This window comes from Thermobia domestica, chromosome 4 (assembly GCF_964235325.1).
Source record: "Thermobia domestica chromosome 4, izTheDome1.hap1.1, whole genome shotgun sequence".
Classification (NCBI taxonomy): Eukaryota; Metazoa; Arthropoda; class Insecta; order Zygentoma; family Lepismatidae; genus Thermobia; species Thermobia domestica.
The window spans coordinates 295,009,129-295,029,710 of NC_137457.1; the positions used below are offsets into that span (position 1 = coordinate 295,009,129).

At 37.4% G+C, this 20,582-nt stretch overlaps 1 protein-coding gene across 4 annotated transcripts in view; it reads left to right on the forward strand.

Annotated features, from left to right (window-relative positions):
• Window positions 1-20,582, forward strand: part of HDAC6 (histone deacetylase 6) — a 133,508-nt gene that overhangs the window by 27,321 nt on the left and 85,605 nt on the right. For 3 of the 4 annotated variants that reach the window (XM_081756248.1, XM_081756249.1, XM_081756251.1), the window contains 4 exons: window positions 594-691; window positions 3,411-3,584; window positions 8,794-8,986; window positions 16,514-16,573. In XM_081756248.1, coding sequence (XP_081612374.1) covers window positions 594-691; window positions 3,411-3,584; window positions 8,794-8,986; window positions 16,514-16,573 — 525 coding nt within the window. The remainder of the gene's footprint in view (window positions 1-593; window positions 692-3,410; window positions 3,585-8,793; window positions 8,987-16,513; window positions 16,574-20,582) is intronic. The other variant, XM_081756250.1, reaches the window with a different exon arrangement.

Genomic DNA, 20,582 nt, shown 5'->3' on the forward strand with positions numbered 1-20,582 from the left:
GCAGAATTAAATTTTAATTCTAGCTTTTTGTGTTTTCATGTAACTTACATCGATTTAAGAGGTTTCCAAAATGTCTGAGTTTAATACTTCAGACAACAGCTTGACTGTTTATCATAATTAAATATTATATTCTAAAACAACAGACTGTTGATTCATTCTACACATATACACATCCCGATGTATTTTTTTTAATACTAATAATAAAAAAAAATGATTTGCAGTTATTATAGTAAGACTATGTCAAGCATGCTACTCTTAGAGTATTTGTCAATCAAATACTAATTAATTTGGTGTTTTATCTTGTAATAAAAATTATGTACTGCAATTTTGAAATCATTCTTTACCAGTTGAAGAAAAAATGGAATAGGAGAATTACTGTGTGATACCAATATCAGGTGTAATCGGGAAGCGTTTTGGCTTGGTTGGTCAGGGAGGGGAAGGGGACGCTAAGGCGAGTTCTTGCCCCGGTCGACAACTAGCCTAGTTGCGTCACTGCGAATAGTTCAGGCGATTGATTATCTTCAAATAAACTGAAATATACTTTCGTATATAAAATTATTTAATTTCATAAATATTCTTTTGTTTTTCAACAGTCTACCTACGACCTGGCGCTATTAGCAGCGGGATGCAGCATTGACTTGATCAGTAATATTTGCGCCGGAGAAGTCCAGAATGGAATGGCGATAGTACGGTAAGACGTAATAACATATATTTTCGTAAACACAGTAAAATCTGCCTTAGTCGAACAATATCACATGTGGACATTTTGATATGTCATGTGATTTTCACGATATTTTATGTAATTTTCAAGCGTCTCTCTCCATTTGCCTCTTTGTTTATAATGTTCGGAGCAAAATAATTCATTTTTTTAGGTAGACAGGAGATTCACTCGATGAGAGTACATGTGATTAGACTTCCCTGTTAAACTGTAGGTGTACGTATCATCTAACCTTCGTATGGAAAGGGACCTATAACCACTTCCCTGTTATATGTTTTTTAGTTCCCAACTATACAAGATAACTTAAAGAAAAAATCAATTTAAGTACATTTTTTATTCTTAAGGAAAAAAAAACTGTGTGGTCATTAATAAGAAAAACAATTCCCTTTACTCATTGTAACCATCATCTTTTCATTCCAATTCTATTTTCATTGCGCCAGGTGTAGCCAAGACGGATAGGCACCAATCGACAGTTGATACTATTGTTAAGTATAATTTATTTGAAGTAAAACACTTTTATATGTATGATGTTTATGAATATCTAGTGATGTTTCGGACATTTTCATTTAGTTAGCAACATTTACATCTTTGAGAAACTATAATCAGCAATTCTCTCACGAAACGTAGTTCTCCGATAAGAAAGTCAATGTTGCTGGAACTAAACATTTTACTTAGAGCATAGTTTCTATATGTTTTATTCGTATATACACAATTTCATTTGCCCATCTTGAGTATTTGAAGAAACTACCATCAACCCCTCGGGATTTTCTCTGTTGAAAGAGCAACGCTACAGCCACGCTAAGAAACTTGCAACTTGTAACCAATCTCTTGGAATTATTACTATATAAAAATTCATATTGGGGACCGTGGTGGCTCAATGGTAGAGCGCTCTCCTGTGGTTCGGGGGCTCCTGGTTCGATCTAAGCTCACGCCAAGTGGGTTTCTGGAAGACAATCACCATGTACGTGGGTTTTCTCGACGTTCTCCTGTTTCCTTTCCAAAAGTAATGGAGATGGAATATATTCTTGGAACCGTGAATCGATTCCAAAAGAACTGTTTCTCACTATCTTACAGTGTTTACTGTATGATGATGAAGGTTGAAAGCGGAGATAGTGATTTCTACCACTTTCGGTGTGAATAGAGGGTTATGGGGGGAGAATGAACCTATTTTTGGGACGTCGAATCGAAAAAAAAAATCCGCTTCTCGCTCTCCATTGTCGTTAAGTCTTTGATACTAGTCGAGAGACAATTAGATATTGCCATTCTGTAAGTCTTCCTATATTCATGCATAGCACAGTTTGGAAGTCTAAAATTGTGTTTCTTATCCTGTTGGTTCAGTCTTCTAACTATGACTTCTATAAATACATGAAAGAAAAAGTAGTTAGTCATGTTAAAATAGCCTGATTTCGTTTTTAGTTCGCATTTTCTATTAGACATCCCTACGTTACGATTGCGATGACAAGACTTGAAACCTGGCCTGTCTTTTCTACTACAGAAAAGTTACTATACTTCTTAGCATTCACCAATTAAATATGCCTTGATGTGGCAGATAATGGAACAATTGTTGCCACTTTGGGACTCCGTTCGTGAAGCTATTATATTTCATAGCACATTCTTCCTACTGTTAAAGACCCTATCCAGTCAGTTGAGCAAGAGCATAACCCTTTCTCCCTCTTTTGAATACATCAGGCTGAGATCCAACATATCTTACATAAATATCGCCAAGAATGTTTAGAGAGAAACATAGCCAAGAATGCAATATAAAAAACTTGACACTAATTTGTAGATTGTAGATATAAATGTGCTTGATGCATCTGAACATGAACATTCTTTACAAATGCAGGCAAGTATTTGGAAATTTTTTTTCGCATGGCTTTATCTTAGTGGTGTGCAGGAAAAAATGGAAAAAAAGGAGAGATTGGCTACCTATTTGAAATTGGAAAGAAATCCGTGTCTCCTTACCCATGTTGAAGAGGTAGTTCCTTCCCTTTTCTCCCGTAAGAAACATCGAAAACGTAATAATAATAATAATAATCTGGAAACGACATTTGTAGGTTTTGGTTTAAATACAGCTGTTAAACCTGGAAGGAGTCTTCATAAACTGATTTATAAAGTCTATTTTATGGATCAGTTACAAAGCAGTAGAGTGTGTCAAGTTTTTTGTTCCCGTAAAGAAACTTAACATGGTTGCTACTAAGAGAAACATACCAATCAGAATGAAAAAACTCAACATTGGAAAAGGGATTGAGTTTGAGAGAGGATCTTCATCTAACATTCATTCATTTGCATGTTCCTTATTTCTGTCTTAGTTGTGAATACGACTGTCGGACTCACGGATGTTTAGTCCAAGTGAATTAGATGTGTACTCATCCCACCTACTGGTGTGTAAATCTAGTTAATTCCTTTGTTGTGTTAAGTACAAAATAGACGAAAAATAAAGAAAAAACGGAGAGAAATGTTCATAAAAAACGTCCCTGTTAATCAGCTAATAAATCAGAATCAAGGAACTCATAAGAGGCATAAAGAAATAATTTCTGACTTCAGGACGTTTGCAGCATTTAAAGAACAATAAATTCACGTGATATTTTCATACTTGAGACTTGTTAGTAGTATATTTCGATGTGATAACTTTTAGAATTGTTTGCAATATGCATAATATAAGAATTAATTATCTTTTTCCATAACGTTACAGGCCTCCTGGTCACCATGCAATGGAGAACGAGTATTGTGGTTATTGTTTTTATAATAACGTAGCTTTAGCCGCAACTCATGCTATAAAGAAATATGGACTGGAGAGAATTTTAATTGTAGACTGGGATGTACATCATGGACAAGCGACGCAACAAATGTTCTATGACGATCCAAGGTAAGTAAAATTTATTTAAATATCTAACACGAAACTTGCCTTATGAAAAATGTCTTAGAAAAAAAACAAAAAAACAACGAGAGATGTATTTTTTAAATGTCTACGTTAATATAAACGAATTGTAGGCGTTTATACGAGGGAGGATCAAAAACTAAGGTTACAAGGCCGATATTTGTGGAGTTTCTCTGTTATAGAGGGATGAGGGGTGTGCGGTAATTTTGATACATGGAGTTGGTAACTGCAGTTTCAGCTGCTCGCCATATACAGCGCTAGTTGTAGGTAAACACAAATGGCGACTCGTTTGGAAAACTGGTCTCGCGATGAAGTTCGCCGAGTTAACTCGATTTCTGTGAGCGAAACATGTAACCGCGGCCGAAGTTCACCGGCAGCTGGTAGAGGTTTATGGAGAGACTGTAATGTCTCGTCAGCATGTCGCAGAATAATGTCGAAAGTTTGCGGCTGGTTGAGAAAACCTTACCGACGAGGTGCATAGTGGCCCACCCAGCACAGCATCAACAGATTTGAACACTGGCGTGAACCACCCTCCCTACAACCTGGACCCCTCTCCAAGGACTTTCACCTGTTCCCGTACTTGAAGGAGCATTTTGGGGGCCGTCGCTTCGCTTCAGACGAGAAGGTGAAACAATTTGACAACGTGGCTGAACACGCAAGGACATGGTTTTTACTAGGAGAGAATCCTCAAACTTATCCCACGATGCGACAAGTGCCTCAACCGATATGGGGACTATGTCGAAAAATAATGTATGCACATTCTATTCGCTGTATTGGTTGTATGAAATAATATATACACGTTTTACTGCAGGCTTTGTAACCTTACTTTCTGATCACTCCTCGTATCAATGTATAAATGTGCTTAATACTAATACTGTTCAGCGGGAATTAAGATGAAGTTCTCCAGTAATGAGAATCTTTCAAGGTAGATAATAATTACAGTAAAACTAGTAATGCTTGTAATTGATTATTTGGAACGTTCCTTTCCAGTACCGAGGCTATATGAAACAAGACCTACATCTTATAAAGAGATCAGATCTTATAGTGGGATCCGAAGAAAGTATTTTCATCGTAACTCGGATCGTAACCACGCGCACAGAAACCGTGCTCTTTAGCCGCTTGGTCATGAAGGGTTCGTTTGTTGAAACAAATAGTGCTGTTCCTGTTTAAATAGACTGTTAAAAGACAGAAATGAGGCCTGAATCCATACTAAAACAGCTTTGTGCAGGAGATCAATATTGAAATCGGTAATAGTTGTGGGTTTCTATCATCTCTCGCTTTAATAGAGGGTTATGGGTGGAAATGTAAAATATTCTTGGAACGCAGAATCCACTTAAAAGCAGAAAAAAAAAAAAAAATCTCAGTGTATTATCGTTTTTACTCTTAAGGGATAATATTGATATCTTAAGCTTTCGGCAATTACTGTTATTTCCGGTTTCAATTCGAGGATAAGTACTGAAACGAAATTGTTTTTGGAGTCTAAGTCCATATCTAAAAACTATGTTTTTCAGTATAAAACCGTTAGTGATAGTAGATTTTTATCGCTTCCATTTTCTATGGATAGAACGTACAACACCAACCAAACAGGATCTTTCATCCCACGGTTATGTCGTGTAGGCTAAAGGACATGTTAATGATGAGAATGAATGAAATGGTGGAATAAACAAAGTGGGAGGAAACGCGAGAACCCGAAAGAACACCCACACACAGAGTTTTGTCCACCACAAAGTCGATTAGTCTAAATTGTATGCCATTGTGTTTCTCATAGTGTAACAGTTAGTAGAGTGAATTGGTCTTCATCAAATTGCGTTATTTTCTTTCTGAGACTATTCTTTATTCAATGTTACTTTACTTACACTGTATGTTAAAAAAATGAACCGACTGATCGAAATAAGCACCAAAGTTTACTGTAAGGAAAAGGTGTGAAATTTAGCAAAAATGAAAATATCAATGATACAAGGGCTGAATAAAAAATGACAACATTTATAATCTACCTGGCATTATGCATAGAACAAGTGTTACGTTTCTTAAATGAAATCGCCTCCAATATTTGTAGAAGGCGTCGTACACCGTCAGTGCGTCAATCTTAGTCAACGTCCCGCAGGGATCGCCATATTGCACGGAGGAGTTTTTTTTCTTTTTTTACTTTTTTTTTAAATCGTAATGCTTCCCGCGAAATGATTCTTCATTTTGTCGAAAAACTCGTCACCAGTTTTCCTGAAACTACGCCCACGTGCCACTTCAATGTTGAACCACGCACGTTGTTCGTCGTTCCGAACATCTGTTATGGCGCTTTCGCTTTCCTCTCCTATTTCCAAAACTGCTGCTTTTGACTGAATAATACAATCGTTACCACTCACCACACTTTCTCGTCTCACATCCTCTCAGCCACAGGAATTTTGTAGTGCTGAGACACAGGTCTCTGACGTGAGAATAGTATTGTCACTACCTGTTATCCGATCTATGTACATAAGATTCATCATTCTTAACACTTCGTAACGACTCCGTTTGCTTTGATCAGACCGGTTAGGCATTGGTACTACAAATGTATCGATGATTGTAGAACATTGTTCCATTTTTCATGCAACTACTGGAATATTTAAGCGCTCTATCGGACCTTTTTTTCTGTTACGTGTGTCTGGAGATTTTTCACAGGTGATCTGTAACAATCAGATTAGAGCTTTGGCTGGGCAATCGAGAAGTGGAATATGGTAACACTGAAACCATATCTGTGTATCAGCTGCCTTATGTTTCAGGTTGCTATCCTGCTAATAAAAAAGAGTCTCTGTTTCGATGCAGGGTGGGAGAACATAAAAATTTAATTTGACAGTCATTCACTCATTAATCCCCTCTCTCCTTTAGCCTAAATGATATAATCTTGGGACGTTAAACTTAAAAAAAAAAAAAAAAACTGATAAAAACATCCATGACCAAGAGAACGCCTCACATTAAGGCAGTACGATATTTTCCATAATAGTAATGTAAACGTAGTGGTCTTCGATCTCTTAGGTGTGTGTTCTTACACTGTAAACTGAAAAGGATCTCCGTAGCATGACTTTTCCTCCTCCGCCGTACGTTTGGTCAGTATCTAATATTTAGTATCTAAAGCTTAGGAGCTGGTCCTTGAGTCCATTTGATAACGTTGCTCCCGAACCTGAGGACATTGTTTTAATCTGTCCAAATAGCATTAAACCACTGTTTGAACCGTCCACCTAAAATTTACTTTAGCTCATTCTTCTCGAGCTTATGTGTTGCCACGGAAATGTAAGGTTTCTTGACTGGGCGTCGTGCCATAAGTCTTGCGGACTGCAGGCGGTGTTGGATGGATCGTACAGATGGGAAGGCCTTTAGTGGTCGATATTTCCTTAGCAACTTGAGACGATGTGAGATGAGGTTAACATCTGAGTATAGAAAAGACGTTACGATTGCCCAATGAATCACTGCAGTGTGGACGGCTGCTTGATTTTATATATATATATATATATTATATGTCCACCTTGCTGCTTTAGCACTTCAAAAACTCCGTCACTATTGCTCTAGAAACGCCAAACTACTGAATAAGCTTAAGGTGGGTTACTCCTCGTTTTCGACCACCTTCAACAATTCATTGTTGCCTCTTATCGAGGTATGGAGAACTAGGCATCTTGACCATATCTTTGAAGAAAGAAAAACAATAATTAAAACTTTTTTTGAAATCCAAAACAAACTATGAAACTAAAGAATCTATAGAAGAACAGTTAGTATCACCCCCTTTCAATTATGCGCAAAATCCAAAGAAATTTGCTTTATTGGTTACCAACCTGCTTTGTAATTAAATGCACGTAGGTTTTGCCGTTTCGAGTAAAAAGTTCAGCGCGAACGGTGCGCTCTAAAATTAGTTATACTATGAAAACCACAACGTCATATCTTTGTGACCGGTACTGTATTTGTTGCACACTGAATCCATATCAGGAAGCCAATTCTCCCTAAGTAAAAATGAAATGAAATCTTTGAGTTTTACGTCCCACGATCTCCGTAAGTATTACTGTTTTTGATCTATGGTGATCACATACTGAAACCGGAATTATTAGATTTCTACCACTTCCGGTTTGAATAGAGGGTTCAGAGCGGAGCTGTAACACACTTGACACAGAGAATTCATATAAAGACGTATGTTACCATTTCTTCTCTGATACCTGTCAACAGAAGGACGTAGCCTTTATATAAGGCTCTCAATACTAGCGAAAACTCCCGAATGTATTATTATTCTGTGAAGAATACTAAATACTGGAGTGTAAACTGAGAATCGAACTCTTGATTGAAGGTTCTTAGTCTATCTAAATCTTAGATTTTTCTTACAGAATGTTTCGAGAAACAGAGACAACTATGAATTGAAGAGAATAAGAAACTGATAATTGAGTGCTAAAGAGATTTCATTACTTGTTCTTATAACGTGTATAAAGGCTGTGCTTGAGATACGAAGCAAGGAATCTGAAACTATCAGAAAAGGTTAATATGGAAAGGAACTAATATTGTGTTCCTTGTTGTGGTTGAAGTAAACCTCGAAGGTTCCACCTTTTCGTGACTTATGTAATTCACGTAACTTGTAGGCGAATGGCAAGTCTAGAACTAAATTATAGACTTGAAGTGTGGGTGAACGTAGATGGTCGTCTTTTTTATACAAAACTACGAAATGCAAACCGCATGTCTTTTATATTTGCTTGTATGAAGTTCCACCTGTATGTCTGATAGAATAAACTAAGTTTAGGGTTTATTTCAATAAACCGGATTAGATTTTGGAATCAACCCTGACTTCATCCATTCAATTCAGACAGTTGATATTTTGTACTCAAGTCATCCTTGAATTGTTTACATAAGTTTTTACAAACAAAAATATTTTCTGGGTTTTAAAATTTGATATACTACAATATATTTGGAGGAACTGGTATTTAAATCATAAACTATTCGAAGTCAAACCAGCTCCTTCGTGGCTAAGCGGTTAACGTACACGCCTTTGGCGTGGGAGACCCAGGTTCGATTCCCGGTGGGAGCTCATGTGGTTCAGATTTCGTGTTAATCAGTAGGTCCCATCTCATATAGCCTCGCTGTTGAAAGGGACGATGAGACTCAAAATCAACTCAAGAAAGTCAAAACTTGAGTATATTGATTCTACATGATGGTAAAAGATCAATAATTCTATTCTGTGTTATTGTTTCAGAGTCTTGTATTTTTCCATTCATCGGTACGAACACGGCAGCTTCTGGCCAAATCTCAGGGAGTCTGACTTCCATTATATTGGGAAGGGAAAAGGCCTTGGACATAATTTTAACGTTCCGTTAAACAAGGTGGGGATGACTAACACTGACTACATGGCTATTTTTCATCAGTTACTTCTACCTCTTGCCGCTGAGGTAAGTAAATAATAAAAGGAGTACCAAATATCAGATTTATCAAATTACTAAACATTGTATTTGAAAGAAAAACAATGTATTTTTTTTTAAATTTATGGATCTTATACTTGATTTACACTTTTTTTTATAGATGTTTTATTGTGAATCTTTAATGTGCAGCTTGTGTCGGGCGTTGGCCTTATCGTGGCGGGGACAAATAGCCTTGCTATTGATCTCTCCATTAAACTTTTTCCAATAATCGACAATGTGATTTTAATGATCCGTTTAAATATGTACACGAAACACTATTTAGATCGTGTTGCGTATAGTGTTAAAGTGATTACGACCCCTTTTAAATGGCCTTGCGTACTTGTTTGTCGTTCAGTGAGAGCGTGTAAGATGTATCAAAACTTTCGAGACTACTTCTGTTTACAAGAAGGCACTTATCTAAAGTATAGAATATTTATCTACGTTTACACACTAGAGACTATTTCTGTTTACAAGAAGGTACTTATCTAGAGTATTTATCTACGCTTACACACTATCACGTTCAAAACAGCCGCCTTGTACAAATACAGTGCTCCCAACGCTTCAGCCATTGCTGGAATGTGTCCGGAAAGTTTTCTTTTTGAAACTTGTCAAGGACCTTTTGCGATTCTAGCTGGATCTCCGCAGTGGTGTCCAAACGGCGCCCTTTGAGCTTGTTCTTCAGCTTCGCTAAGATAGTAAAGTCCACAGGAGCCATATCTGGCAAGAAAGGTGCGGAAGTGCAATAATCTTGTTTCTAATGAGAAATTCACGCCTGAGAAGAGTCCGATGACAGGGTGCATTATCGTCGTGAAGCAATCAGTTTTTCGTGCGGCACAGATCCGGTTGCTTTCACCTTAAAATCTGGCAGTAGAACTCGTTATTGACAGTTTGGCCCCTAGGGTGCATTATCGTCGTGAAGCAATCAGTTTTTCGTGCGGCACAGATCCGGTTGCTTTCACCTTAAAATCTGGCAGTAGAACTCGTTATTGACAGTCTGGACCCTGGGGACGAATTCGTGACGCCAAAGCTGCGAATGTGGAAAAGATAATGAGCATGCATTTGGTCGAGCTGCAAACCTATCTTGCCTTTTTCGGTCGTGGAGATGACGGACCCTTCCACTGTGAAGACTGTTGCTTTGTTTCAGGGTTGTATCTATACACCCAAGTTCCGTCACTGGTAATGATCCTCGACATGAAGGACTTGTTATCCATGGCATGCTGACGGAGTTCTTGGCAGACTTCGACGCGTTGTTCCTTCTGCTCCTGGGTCAGCAACCTGAGAGGGGGGGAAGGGGGACGAACTTGGCAGCAACAGCACATGTTCAAATCACATGTGAGGATTACCTGCATTGTTTCATATGACACACCGACAGTGGCAGCAATGTTGGGATTTTTCTCCGATGCACAAGTTGTCGAGTGGTTTCAGCATTTTCGGGTGTGGTACTCGTTGAACGTAGTCTTCCACTGATGTTTTCCCGCTTTTTAAGCGCGCGTGCTACTCAAAACGCTTCGAACGACTCATTGCAGCATCGCCGTACACTTGCCGAATCCATGTCAAGTGTGTTTGTGGCGGATTTGCCTCGTTTCACACATAATTTCACGTTGTCCTAACTCGCTGTCCATGGTGAAATCGCAGACGTGGTAACGCACAGTCCCAATGTACACAAGACGATACCTCTTGTGACACTAACTTACAAAGGTCGGTGCTCCCTGTGCCTGTGCGTGCTGCCTTTGCTGACTTTTCTTGGTGTGTTATAGAACTAGTCTCGAAACTTACCACCTCGTATGTAGTGCTTGTCGTTGCTGTCCAGCTAGCAGCACTTGGGCACGTAAAGCTGTCGTAAACAATTTTGAAAATGTTAAAATTTAAAATTTTTAACACATTAAAGCATAAAGAAGTATAAAACTTGTTTTTCTTTCAAATTTGTGTCATTCCATTAACCAAATATGGCTATATCTTTCAACTCTTTGCTTATACTATTCAATATTTATTGCTTTTATTTTTTGCCCATATTAAGAAAAATAATTAGACATGTTGTTTGCAGAATCTTTCACATCTCGATTCAGTTGTCATATTTGTGCTTTAGACAAAAGTATAGCGGCAAAGTCCTCGTACCAAAACATTAGATTCACAGTGTATGCTTACTTAAATCTGAGATGGTCGAAAGATTTTGACCGGCACTGTCCGTCATTATTTGATGACAATTTATACAATTACAAAGGTATAACAAGAAGTAAGATAAATTTTCGTTTTACTGAAAAACGTGAAGAGAGAAATATCTGAAACTATATCATGTTTGACACATGGTATCACACTAACATTCGATATAAAAAGTATTGCGGTGCAAATATGCATTCCAACGTGGCATGAAGTTGTCCATACCCTTTGGAAAAAAGTATTGCTCCAGGTTCCCTAACCAGATAACCGTAGCCTGTTGTCCTTTCAGTGTACCAAAACACTGCCCACGGAGGTATTTCTTTTGGGGTCCAAACAAAATGGTAGTCGCAAGGGCCAAATCAGGGCTATACAAAGAATGGTCAAGAATATCTCAGTTGAAACTCATGATGTGTGTACGAGTCCGTTGGCCTGCATGTGGTCGTATGTTATTATGCAGTAACAACACCCTTTCTTGACCCATTCTCATTGGTTTCTTGTAGTACCCATTTTCATTTCTGATGTAGGGCTACTTTTAGCTTCTCCATGGTTTCGCAGTATATGTCCACAGTAATGCTCGTACTTTTGCCAAAAATTCAACATGAGTAACACCCTGACGGTCCCAAAACATTTTTTTTTTTTTTTTTTTAAACATATGTTGTGGTCTTGAATTTCTTGGCCTGGGATGACGTGGGATGTTTTCATGTCATGCTCTGGTATTTTGATTCAGGTGTCCGTACGGATTTTGGGGTTTCATCGCCCGTTATGATGCGATGAAGGAATGAATTACCTTTATGAGCATATCATATGGGGTGGATCAAGGAAATGCCCATTCTAAGGTGTTTTTCGCCCTCATTCAGATGTGAGCTCCTTCGTGGCTCAGCGGTTAGCATACGCGCCTATGGCGTGGGAGACCCGGGTTCGATTCCCGGTGGGAGCTCACGTGGTTCGGATTCCACGTTAATCAGTAGGTCCATGTCTCATATAGCCTCGCTGCTGAACGGGACGTTAAACTCAAAATCAACTCAACTCGACTCACTCAGATGTTTTGGAACCCCAGAACGTGCATACTTTACTGATGTCAAGTTGGTCATGGACGATATTCCTCACTGAACCATACAAGATTTGCAATCCATTTGCAATGTCACTCTTTTGTCTTCACGAATCATCGCATCGATGTTACATACATTCCTATCAGTTGTGGTCGGTCTGGTCTGTCACAGTCCTACCACTTGCGAATGCGTTGCACCCACATCCACTTGTTTCTGCGACATAACACTCGCTCCATATACTTCCACCAATTCTCGAAGAATGCAAGATAAGTTTCTGTCCCTTGTCCCATAAAAACGAATAACATGCGCACCTCCTCCTCGGAGAAATGTTCAAGTCGATGCGCCTTCTTTAAATTGCTCTACGTACCAGACAGGTTGACATAGAATTCTGTAATTGCCGTCAGACTTCCCTCACCTTGGTATCTATAGTATACAAATAACTAAATATGTAAATAAATAAAATTGGGTTTTAGAGACAAATTCATCTTATTTTTTGATACACCTTTGTACATATTTCTGACTTTATATGTACTAGTAACACTGATAAAAAAATTAAAAATAAAATAAATCACTCAAGATATCGTAGACCAAACATAAGTAGATAATATTGTACAGCATTTTTCAACTATCTTCAGCTTATTCCAGTCAAGTATCACTTTTCTTTTTCTTGGAACCCATCCTCTTTGTTTCATTTTGTGCTCGACAGATGAAATGAGCAGGTGATTAACGAATTCGCTGAACTTGATTGATACATTGGTTTGCAGACTGGTAAGTGTTGTTGACAGTTGTAATATGTGCTCCCGAATGTACAGTCATGTCCAAAATGATTGTCGCATATCTATAACTGTCTTGTAAGAATATAATTTGATAATGATTTTGCAGGGTACTTTTAATACTGATACTCGGGAATACTTGGGAAATGTATATTTCGTTTTATGGTTCTCATTTACTGCTCTTTTGACATGGAATTTGCCACATACATGTCTTTGCCGATAATACACATACTAACATTATAAGAAATACCGGGCGAATTCGTTATCAAATTACATTCCTACAACAACATATTTGTAAACGTGTGACTAATTTTGGACATGAGTGTACATTGTTTTTTCCACTTATGTTGGAACTATTGAAAACTTGACAGAAATAATTCTAATTGAAAATCTAATTTTAGAATAGTGATGGGTAAAACGCAATTTTTTCCGTTTTCGGTTTTTAGGAGAACCGAAACAGGTTTTTGAAAAAAAAAATCAAAACCGATTCTGTTTTCTATCAAAAGCTTGTTGTTTCTCCGTTAACTTGTTTGTAAAGAGTGAAAAACGAAAAACGAGAATAGTTACTGACTTTGGTGAAAATCATACTGGTTTCAGTAAAAACCCCGAAACTCTTTTCTAGATGAAAAACTAAAGCAGTTTTTTTCAAACCGAAAACGCTTTCGGTGGAAAACGAACAGACTTTTAAGAAAACCTTGTTTAGGTGGCAAACCCAACTAGTGTTTAGACATTGAAACCGATTTTGGAGAAAAGTGATCAAATTTCGGTTTTTCTGCAAACCGGTTGCCGAGTATAAAAACTGGGTTTACCCATCCCTATTTTAGAAAAGAAGTATGTTAATAAAATTATTAGAAAACACGAAAAGAAAGTAAGAATAATATTAAGTACGATTTAAGGAAAGTTTGTATGTGGGTTGTAAGTAGTGTTCTGGCAACATAGTTACTAAATTACATTGACAGTGAGATTCCGTATTTTTGATATTATCTTCTGCGTTGCCCTGCCACTGTTTTCCAAATCTATTTTAGTTGTTGTATGCCATTGATGAGATTGTGTTCTGTTGATCTCGGCGATGGTGCGTAGCAAGGAAGGAAGGAATACGTGGAAACCTTCGTACCTCGAACGAACTCTTTCAATCGTGGAATTAAATTAAAATCTCCAGATTATATCTGGCGAGTATAGTGGATACCAAGACTTCTGAATGCCATCTAATCAACAATCTGGTCACTATTCCCGCCATGTGACAACAAGCATTACCGCTTTTCCTTCAGGATGTGCCACACAGTTTGATGACAAAACCCAACTTGTACGGATATCTTGCTGAAAAGGCAGTGATAGGTTCACACTGAACTTGGAAGTCAGGGAAATTAAAGTGAGGCAGAAAAAGTCAAGAAATTGTTTCAAAATACCCTAAAAGGCAGGAAAGTCTGCTATTTTTCACAGAAGTCAGAAGATATTTTTTTAGCTGTCCACAGAAGATATGAAGAACACTTCAAATAATCAAGGCAGATTCAGAAAGATGTTTTAAAGAATATGTTTAGAAATAAAGAAGATTAAAGAGCGCCGAAAGATAACAAATTTAATTTTTTAAAAAAATCAAATACTACAGAAAAAAATAAATTAGGTTCGTTGGTTTTAGATAATCAGATTGGCCAAATTACGATATATGTTCACTTTTTATGAATGTATTCAGAATGCATAATTAATGATATCGTTGCTCATAATTATAATTGATTGGTACTAGTTTTTTTTATACGAAATGTATGAAGTCAGACTCATAATAAGTATTTTTGGTGCGGTTTTGTGTTCGATCTCCGGTATGGACATTCGGTCGAAAAAGTGTAAAAAGCTTTTTCTTTTTTCTTCTGGCCAGCCATTCAGAGTGAGGTGTTTCTCATTCAAAGCAAGCAAATGCTGGGATGATACCTAACATAATGGTCCCAGACCGCTTCTTTCCTTCTCCATTCCTTTCCTCATCCCCATTTCTCCTGGTAGTGTGATCACCGAGAGATGTCATCCCTCATACGTGACGGCCTAATGTGTACATAGATACTGAAAGCCCAGAAATTTAATTCATAATCCTAATCCTAGTGACTGGCTAATATGATCATAGATACTGAAAGCCCAGAAATCTAATTCATAATCCTAATCCTAGTGACTGGCTAATATGGTCATAGATACTGAAAGCTCAGAAATCTAATTCATAATCCTAATCCTAGTGACTGGCTAATATGGTCATAGATACTGAAAGCCCAGAAATCTAATTCATAATCCTAATCCTAGTGACTGGCTAATATGGTCATAGATACTGAAAGCCCAGAAATTTAATTCATAATCCTAATCCTAGTGACTGGCTAATATGGTCATAGATACTGAAAGCCCAGAAATCTAATTCATAATCCTAATCCTAGTGACTGGCTAATATGGTCATAGATACTGAAAGCCCAGAAATCTAATTCATAATCCTAATCCTAGTTACTGGCTAATATGGTCATAGATACTGAAAGCCCAGAAATCTAATTCATAATCCTAGTGACGGGCTAATATGGTCATAGGTACTGAAAGCCCAGAAATCTAGGATTAGGATTAGGAATTAGATCTCTGGGCTTTCGGCATCTGTGGCCATGCTAGTCCGTCACGCATGAGGGATGACGTCCCTCGCAGATCATACTATCTGTGGAAAGGGAAGGAAGCGGCCTGGGACCTTTATGTTAGTACCATCCCGGTATATGCCTAGTGGGAACGAGGAAAATCTCTCAGGATGGTTATCGTGAAAAAACTTATGTACTTTTTCAACCGAGTATCCCCACCAGGAATCAAACTCGGGAGCGCTTGCACGAAAGATGAGAGCGTTAGCGGAGCGCCCAGAAATCTAATCCTAATACGTATTTTTTATTGGGAAAGTTAGCTATGCTGTATTAAAAAAAAAAAAAAAAAAAAAATGAAAGGTAGAGTATTGTGGATATTGGAAGCCGATTTAAAATATATACAGCCGACGTTCACGAATCATCGTCGCCACACATTTCCTGCAACCCTTAATGTGCGTTTTCGCCAGGGACAATTCGTTTTTTTTTTTTTTTTTTTTTTTTTTTTTTTTTTTTTTTTTTTTAATCCAAGAACGCTTTTCAGTTTTCGTGAATATGTTTCAGGATACCTCACGTTGGCTACTTTGGCCATGCGCATCATCGTAAGTGCTCGCTTACCAACTGGGTTTGGCATTACACACTTCAACGATGATTCGAATTTCAAGTTTCCGTATTCGTCTCGCGCACTTTAATGGATATACTCGCCTCCCTACAATGTTGCCAGTACTTTAATGTACAAGCCACGTATATAGTTTTACACAAATTAATATTGTAATAGCTAGAGTATTGTTTATATTAAATGTTGCAACTATAGTTTTAACATTTTTTTAATTAGTAGAAAAAAACAGAGTACATACGAGGGTCAACATATAATTAAATAATATTGTGGTAGACGTTCATTTGTTCCTACAAGATCAATTTGGTTTCAAGTGATAATACTAGATTATTTTCCCTTAGTTCCAGCCTGAGTTGATCATTGTGTCTGCTGGTTATGACGCAGCTATTGGATGTCCAGAGGTTTGCAGTTTTTAAATTATACGATAGCTCTTTTCACTTTGTATTATTGCTCGATAAAGATCTTTCCCATCTTCTTTGGAGTAGTTGCTATGTATTGTTACTTGTTTTAATTATTGGAAAGTTGTTTCATTAATATATTTTGCATGTTTTATATGTACATACATTAGCTGAATAGTACTTGTCTTTGTACGATTGAGTTAAACTTTCCTGAGATTAATTCCAGTTTATTTCAAGTTTCATATTTCAATTTATACTTTTTTAACTTTAACATCTTTGCCTCTTAATTACTGTTAATTAATTTTTATTAATTTATTATTCGGAGGAATATCATTGAATATCTTAAATAAGAATAAAACGTAACTAAAGCAAACATATTATTACTAATGTGTGTTACTGTTTCGGCAATATAGCATTACCTTCATCAGATATGGAAATATAATCTAAGGCTACGGCTATTATATTAATAAATAAAAGGTGACTTGTGACAACCAATAAGTATCTTCCTCTTTCTTATAGTTTTTTTTTTTTTTTTTTTTTTTTTTTTTACAAACCTTAAATTTTAATTAGGTTCAAATCTTTACTTTAAAAAAAAAATAAATAGTAATTAGACACATCTACGCTACCTTGTTTTAATCTTCACACTGTGAAGTATATTGTGACCGTTTTTCTCTTTCTTCTGTATAGTACCTAATACTTGGTTCCTTAAGTCATGTGTACTTTGTCCATTTATCCAATTCGTTAATATATTTCTTTCTTTTCTTTTTCTTTCTCTTTTCTTTCTCCTTTCCTTTTCTTCTTCCTTTTTCTTTTCTTTCTTTTTTTTGTTTTCTTTATTTCTTTTTATTTCTGTCCTTTTTTCTTTTTCTTATCTCTTCTATCTTTCCTTTTCTTTTTCTTTTATTTCTTTTCTTTTTCTTTTTAATTTCTTCTTTTTCTTTCTTCTTTCCTTTTCTTTTTCTTGCTTCTTTCTTACTTTCCTATCTACCTTCCTTCTTTCCTTCCCTTTTTAGTTCTTTACCCAATCGTATTTCAAATCCTGTTTTTATCACATGTTGATAAATCGCATTATTTTTCCTCTTTATTCTAATGTCAACTTCTGGTTTCTCCCATTGTGGTATTCCTGATTTTTCAAAATATTAATGTATTTCTGTATCTTAATTTTTCAGTGAACCCATCCACTTCAATTCCATAATTCCTACTAGCGACATAAACCTGATCACAATAAACCTATTCCATTGGTTTAGGTACCCCCATTTAACTGCATTAATAAATAGACTAGAAACAATCTTCACACAAAACTTTTTCTTTTCGTTTTGTTTTATAGTACATTATTGTTGTTTATGGTACAGACTTACTTTCTTTGGTTGGGGGTAAATTTAGTTCTGAACGATTACAAGTTAATCCCAAAGCTTTCTCTTTATCCTTATGCCCCATTCTTTTTTCAAACCTTGTTTGTTTGTGTTTGTTACAGACTTTTGAGTCGTGCATATGGTAAATTCGAAATTACCATTAGGAGAAGCCTGCTGCCACTATCTGTTGGCCTTAATGTAACTCCTGTGTATCTTAAGAGTAGATCTGCAGCGAAACTTTCTTGTAGAAGAATCAATCCATTCTAAGTGATCAAGCATGTGCCGCTCGACCATCTCCAAAAAATCTAAATTTTTCGTGAATGTTCATCATATATCAGGATACTTCAAAACCACGATCATTAGAGTTTTAAAACATCTCGTAGTGACGCAGCAGCTGCCGCCATTTTGCCGTTTCTCGATTTCATGCATTTACGTTGGTTTGAATATCTCATCATGTATTTGTCCTAGCAAATTGAAACTTGCTGGGCGTCTCCAACTTGTGCAGAGCGAAAACTTTGATCTCTTAACATTTTTGCCTAAATCCACTTGAAAAGGGTAAACTCAGGGCCTTGCAGTAGCAACATTTCTGAACATTGAAGACATGTTTGGGAAGAGGAAACAACTGACATAGAGGTCTGAATTTGTGTATGTATGTAGTACGAGGTCATAAGTTTATACATCTAACATTCTTCAGTCAGTGTTTACAGTGAGTGAGCGTTCACTGACTGGGGAATACAAATCAAACGAAAGGACAACACTCTTCTGCATGAGTTGACAGTTAAAACAAGAATAAACAGAATTGAATATCATTGACATAGCAAGCAGCAAGAGAAGTGAGTACTTACGGACTTTTTACCAAGTGTGCATTTTGGCTTTTCTCGCATACTGCTGATAGCGGCATTCTTCATCATTGCTGCTGTGGGTGTGATAAGACAGCGAGTCACAACTAGAGGAAAGAAACGAGCTTGAGAGTCTTGACTGGATTAACCATTCATCCTACTTTATTTTACTTCACATCAACAAGTTTCCAGTTGAATTTGTGAACAAAATATCTACTAGAGTATGACGTCATTCCTTAATACTTTGATTCCCTTCTGCTCAAAAACACAAAACGCGCTGTTGTGTGTGTTATGGTATACTAAAGGAGTGACTATTCCCGAAGTTTCAGGTTTTTATTTTTTTTATTTATTTTATTTTATTTTTTTAAATTTTTTTTAGCCAGGCCCATTGGAGATATTGGACAGTGAAATATGCCGAATTGGCATAATTACCCAATTGTACGTTTTTTAAGGCCTTTGGGAGCAGCTACAGGTCTGCAAATTTTTGTGTATAAACTTATTACCCCGTACTACATGTACACACAAATTCAGACCTCTATGTCAGTTGTTTCCTCTTCTCAAACATGTCTCCAATGTTTAAAGATGTTACTACTTTAGGCTCTGAATTTACTCCTTTCAAATGGTTTTAGGCAAAAATGTTAAGAGATCAAAGTTTTAGCTCTGCAAAAGTTGGAGACGCCCAGCAAGTTTCAATTTGCTAGGACAAATACATGCTGAGATATTCAAACCAATGTAAACGCCTGAAATCGAGAAAACGCAAAATGGCGGCAGCCGCTGCATCGCCATTGGATGTTGTAAAAAAATAATTACTGTAGTTGTAGTTTTGAAATACTCTTATATCGACTCAACATTTCTGAACAAATCAGTTTTGAAAAAAGGTCGAGCGGCAATTTTTCTTTTTTCTCGATCACTTAGCATGGATTGACCAAAAAGCCTTTTACAAAGCACAGGACGGGAAACTTGCAGGCTTTCTGCAGACCCCAACGTCTGGAGACATGACAAGAACGTGTTGTCTTCAGTCTTCAGAAGACTAAACCTAAAGAAATCCATCTGGTAATTTCACTGATATACGGAAGGTTGATCCGTCTGTGTGTGTCCGAGTGTAAACTTTCACTTCTGCTCACAGAATCGATCAATCCGAATGATATAAACAGCAAAAGGAAGCCAAAAGCCTTTAGTATCGCGCCAAGTTTGCGTGTGCGTGGTGTTGTATCATGGCTCCTAGAGTGAACCGTTTTTGGGAAGATTACGTCTTATAGCTTTTCCATGCCGAGTTGTCTGTAACACAGATTCAAAAACTAGGAAACTAGGTGGAACCGGTTTTCGTTTTTTGAACGAATCCTGTTCAGGAACCGAGTTTTCGGATCCAGGCCTGGAACCGGGTTTTTCAGATCCAGGTCTGGAACCGGTTCTGAAAACCGGATCTCTAAGAACCGGCTCCTCGTCTGAAATTTTATGGCCATCCCTACGCTAAACCCGTGCTGCTGGAAGGCTGTGAACAGTGTAGTGTGCTAGATGAAATGGAGGAAGCGACAGGCAGGCATCCAGGCGGCAGCCGCTTGTCTCATTTGGCTAAACAAACTGGGTAACTGGCAAACTCATTGGGTAAACAGGCAAACTGGCAAACTCCTTTGGCTAAACACCCACTGGTGGACCAAAATTTTCTTCTCGGGGCACAAGTTGATCTGGGCAGGAGGGCATAAGCGCGTGGACCTCTTTGCAGTGTTTTGAAAATGAAATTTGTGCCTCCTTTACGAGTCTTTGGGGGCTTTCGAATCCAGGTCTGGAACCGGAGCTGGTTCTGGAACCGGGTTTTTGGAT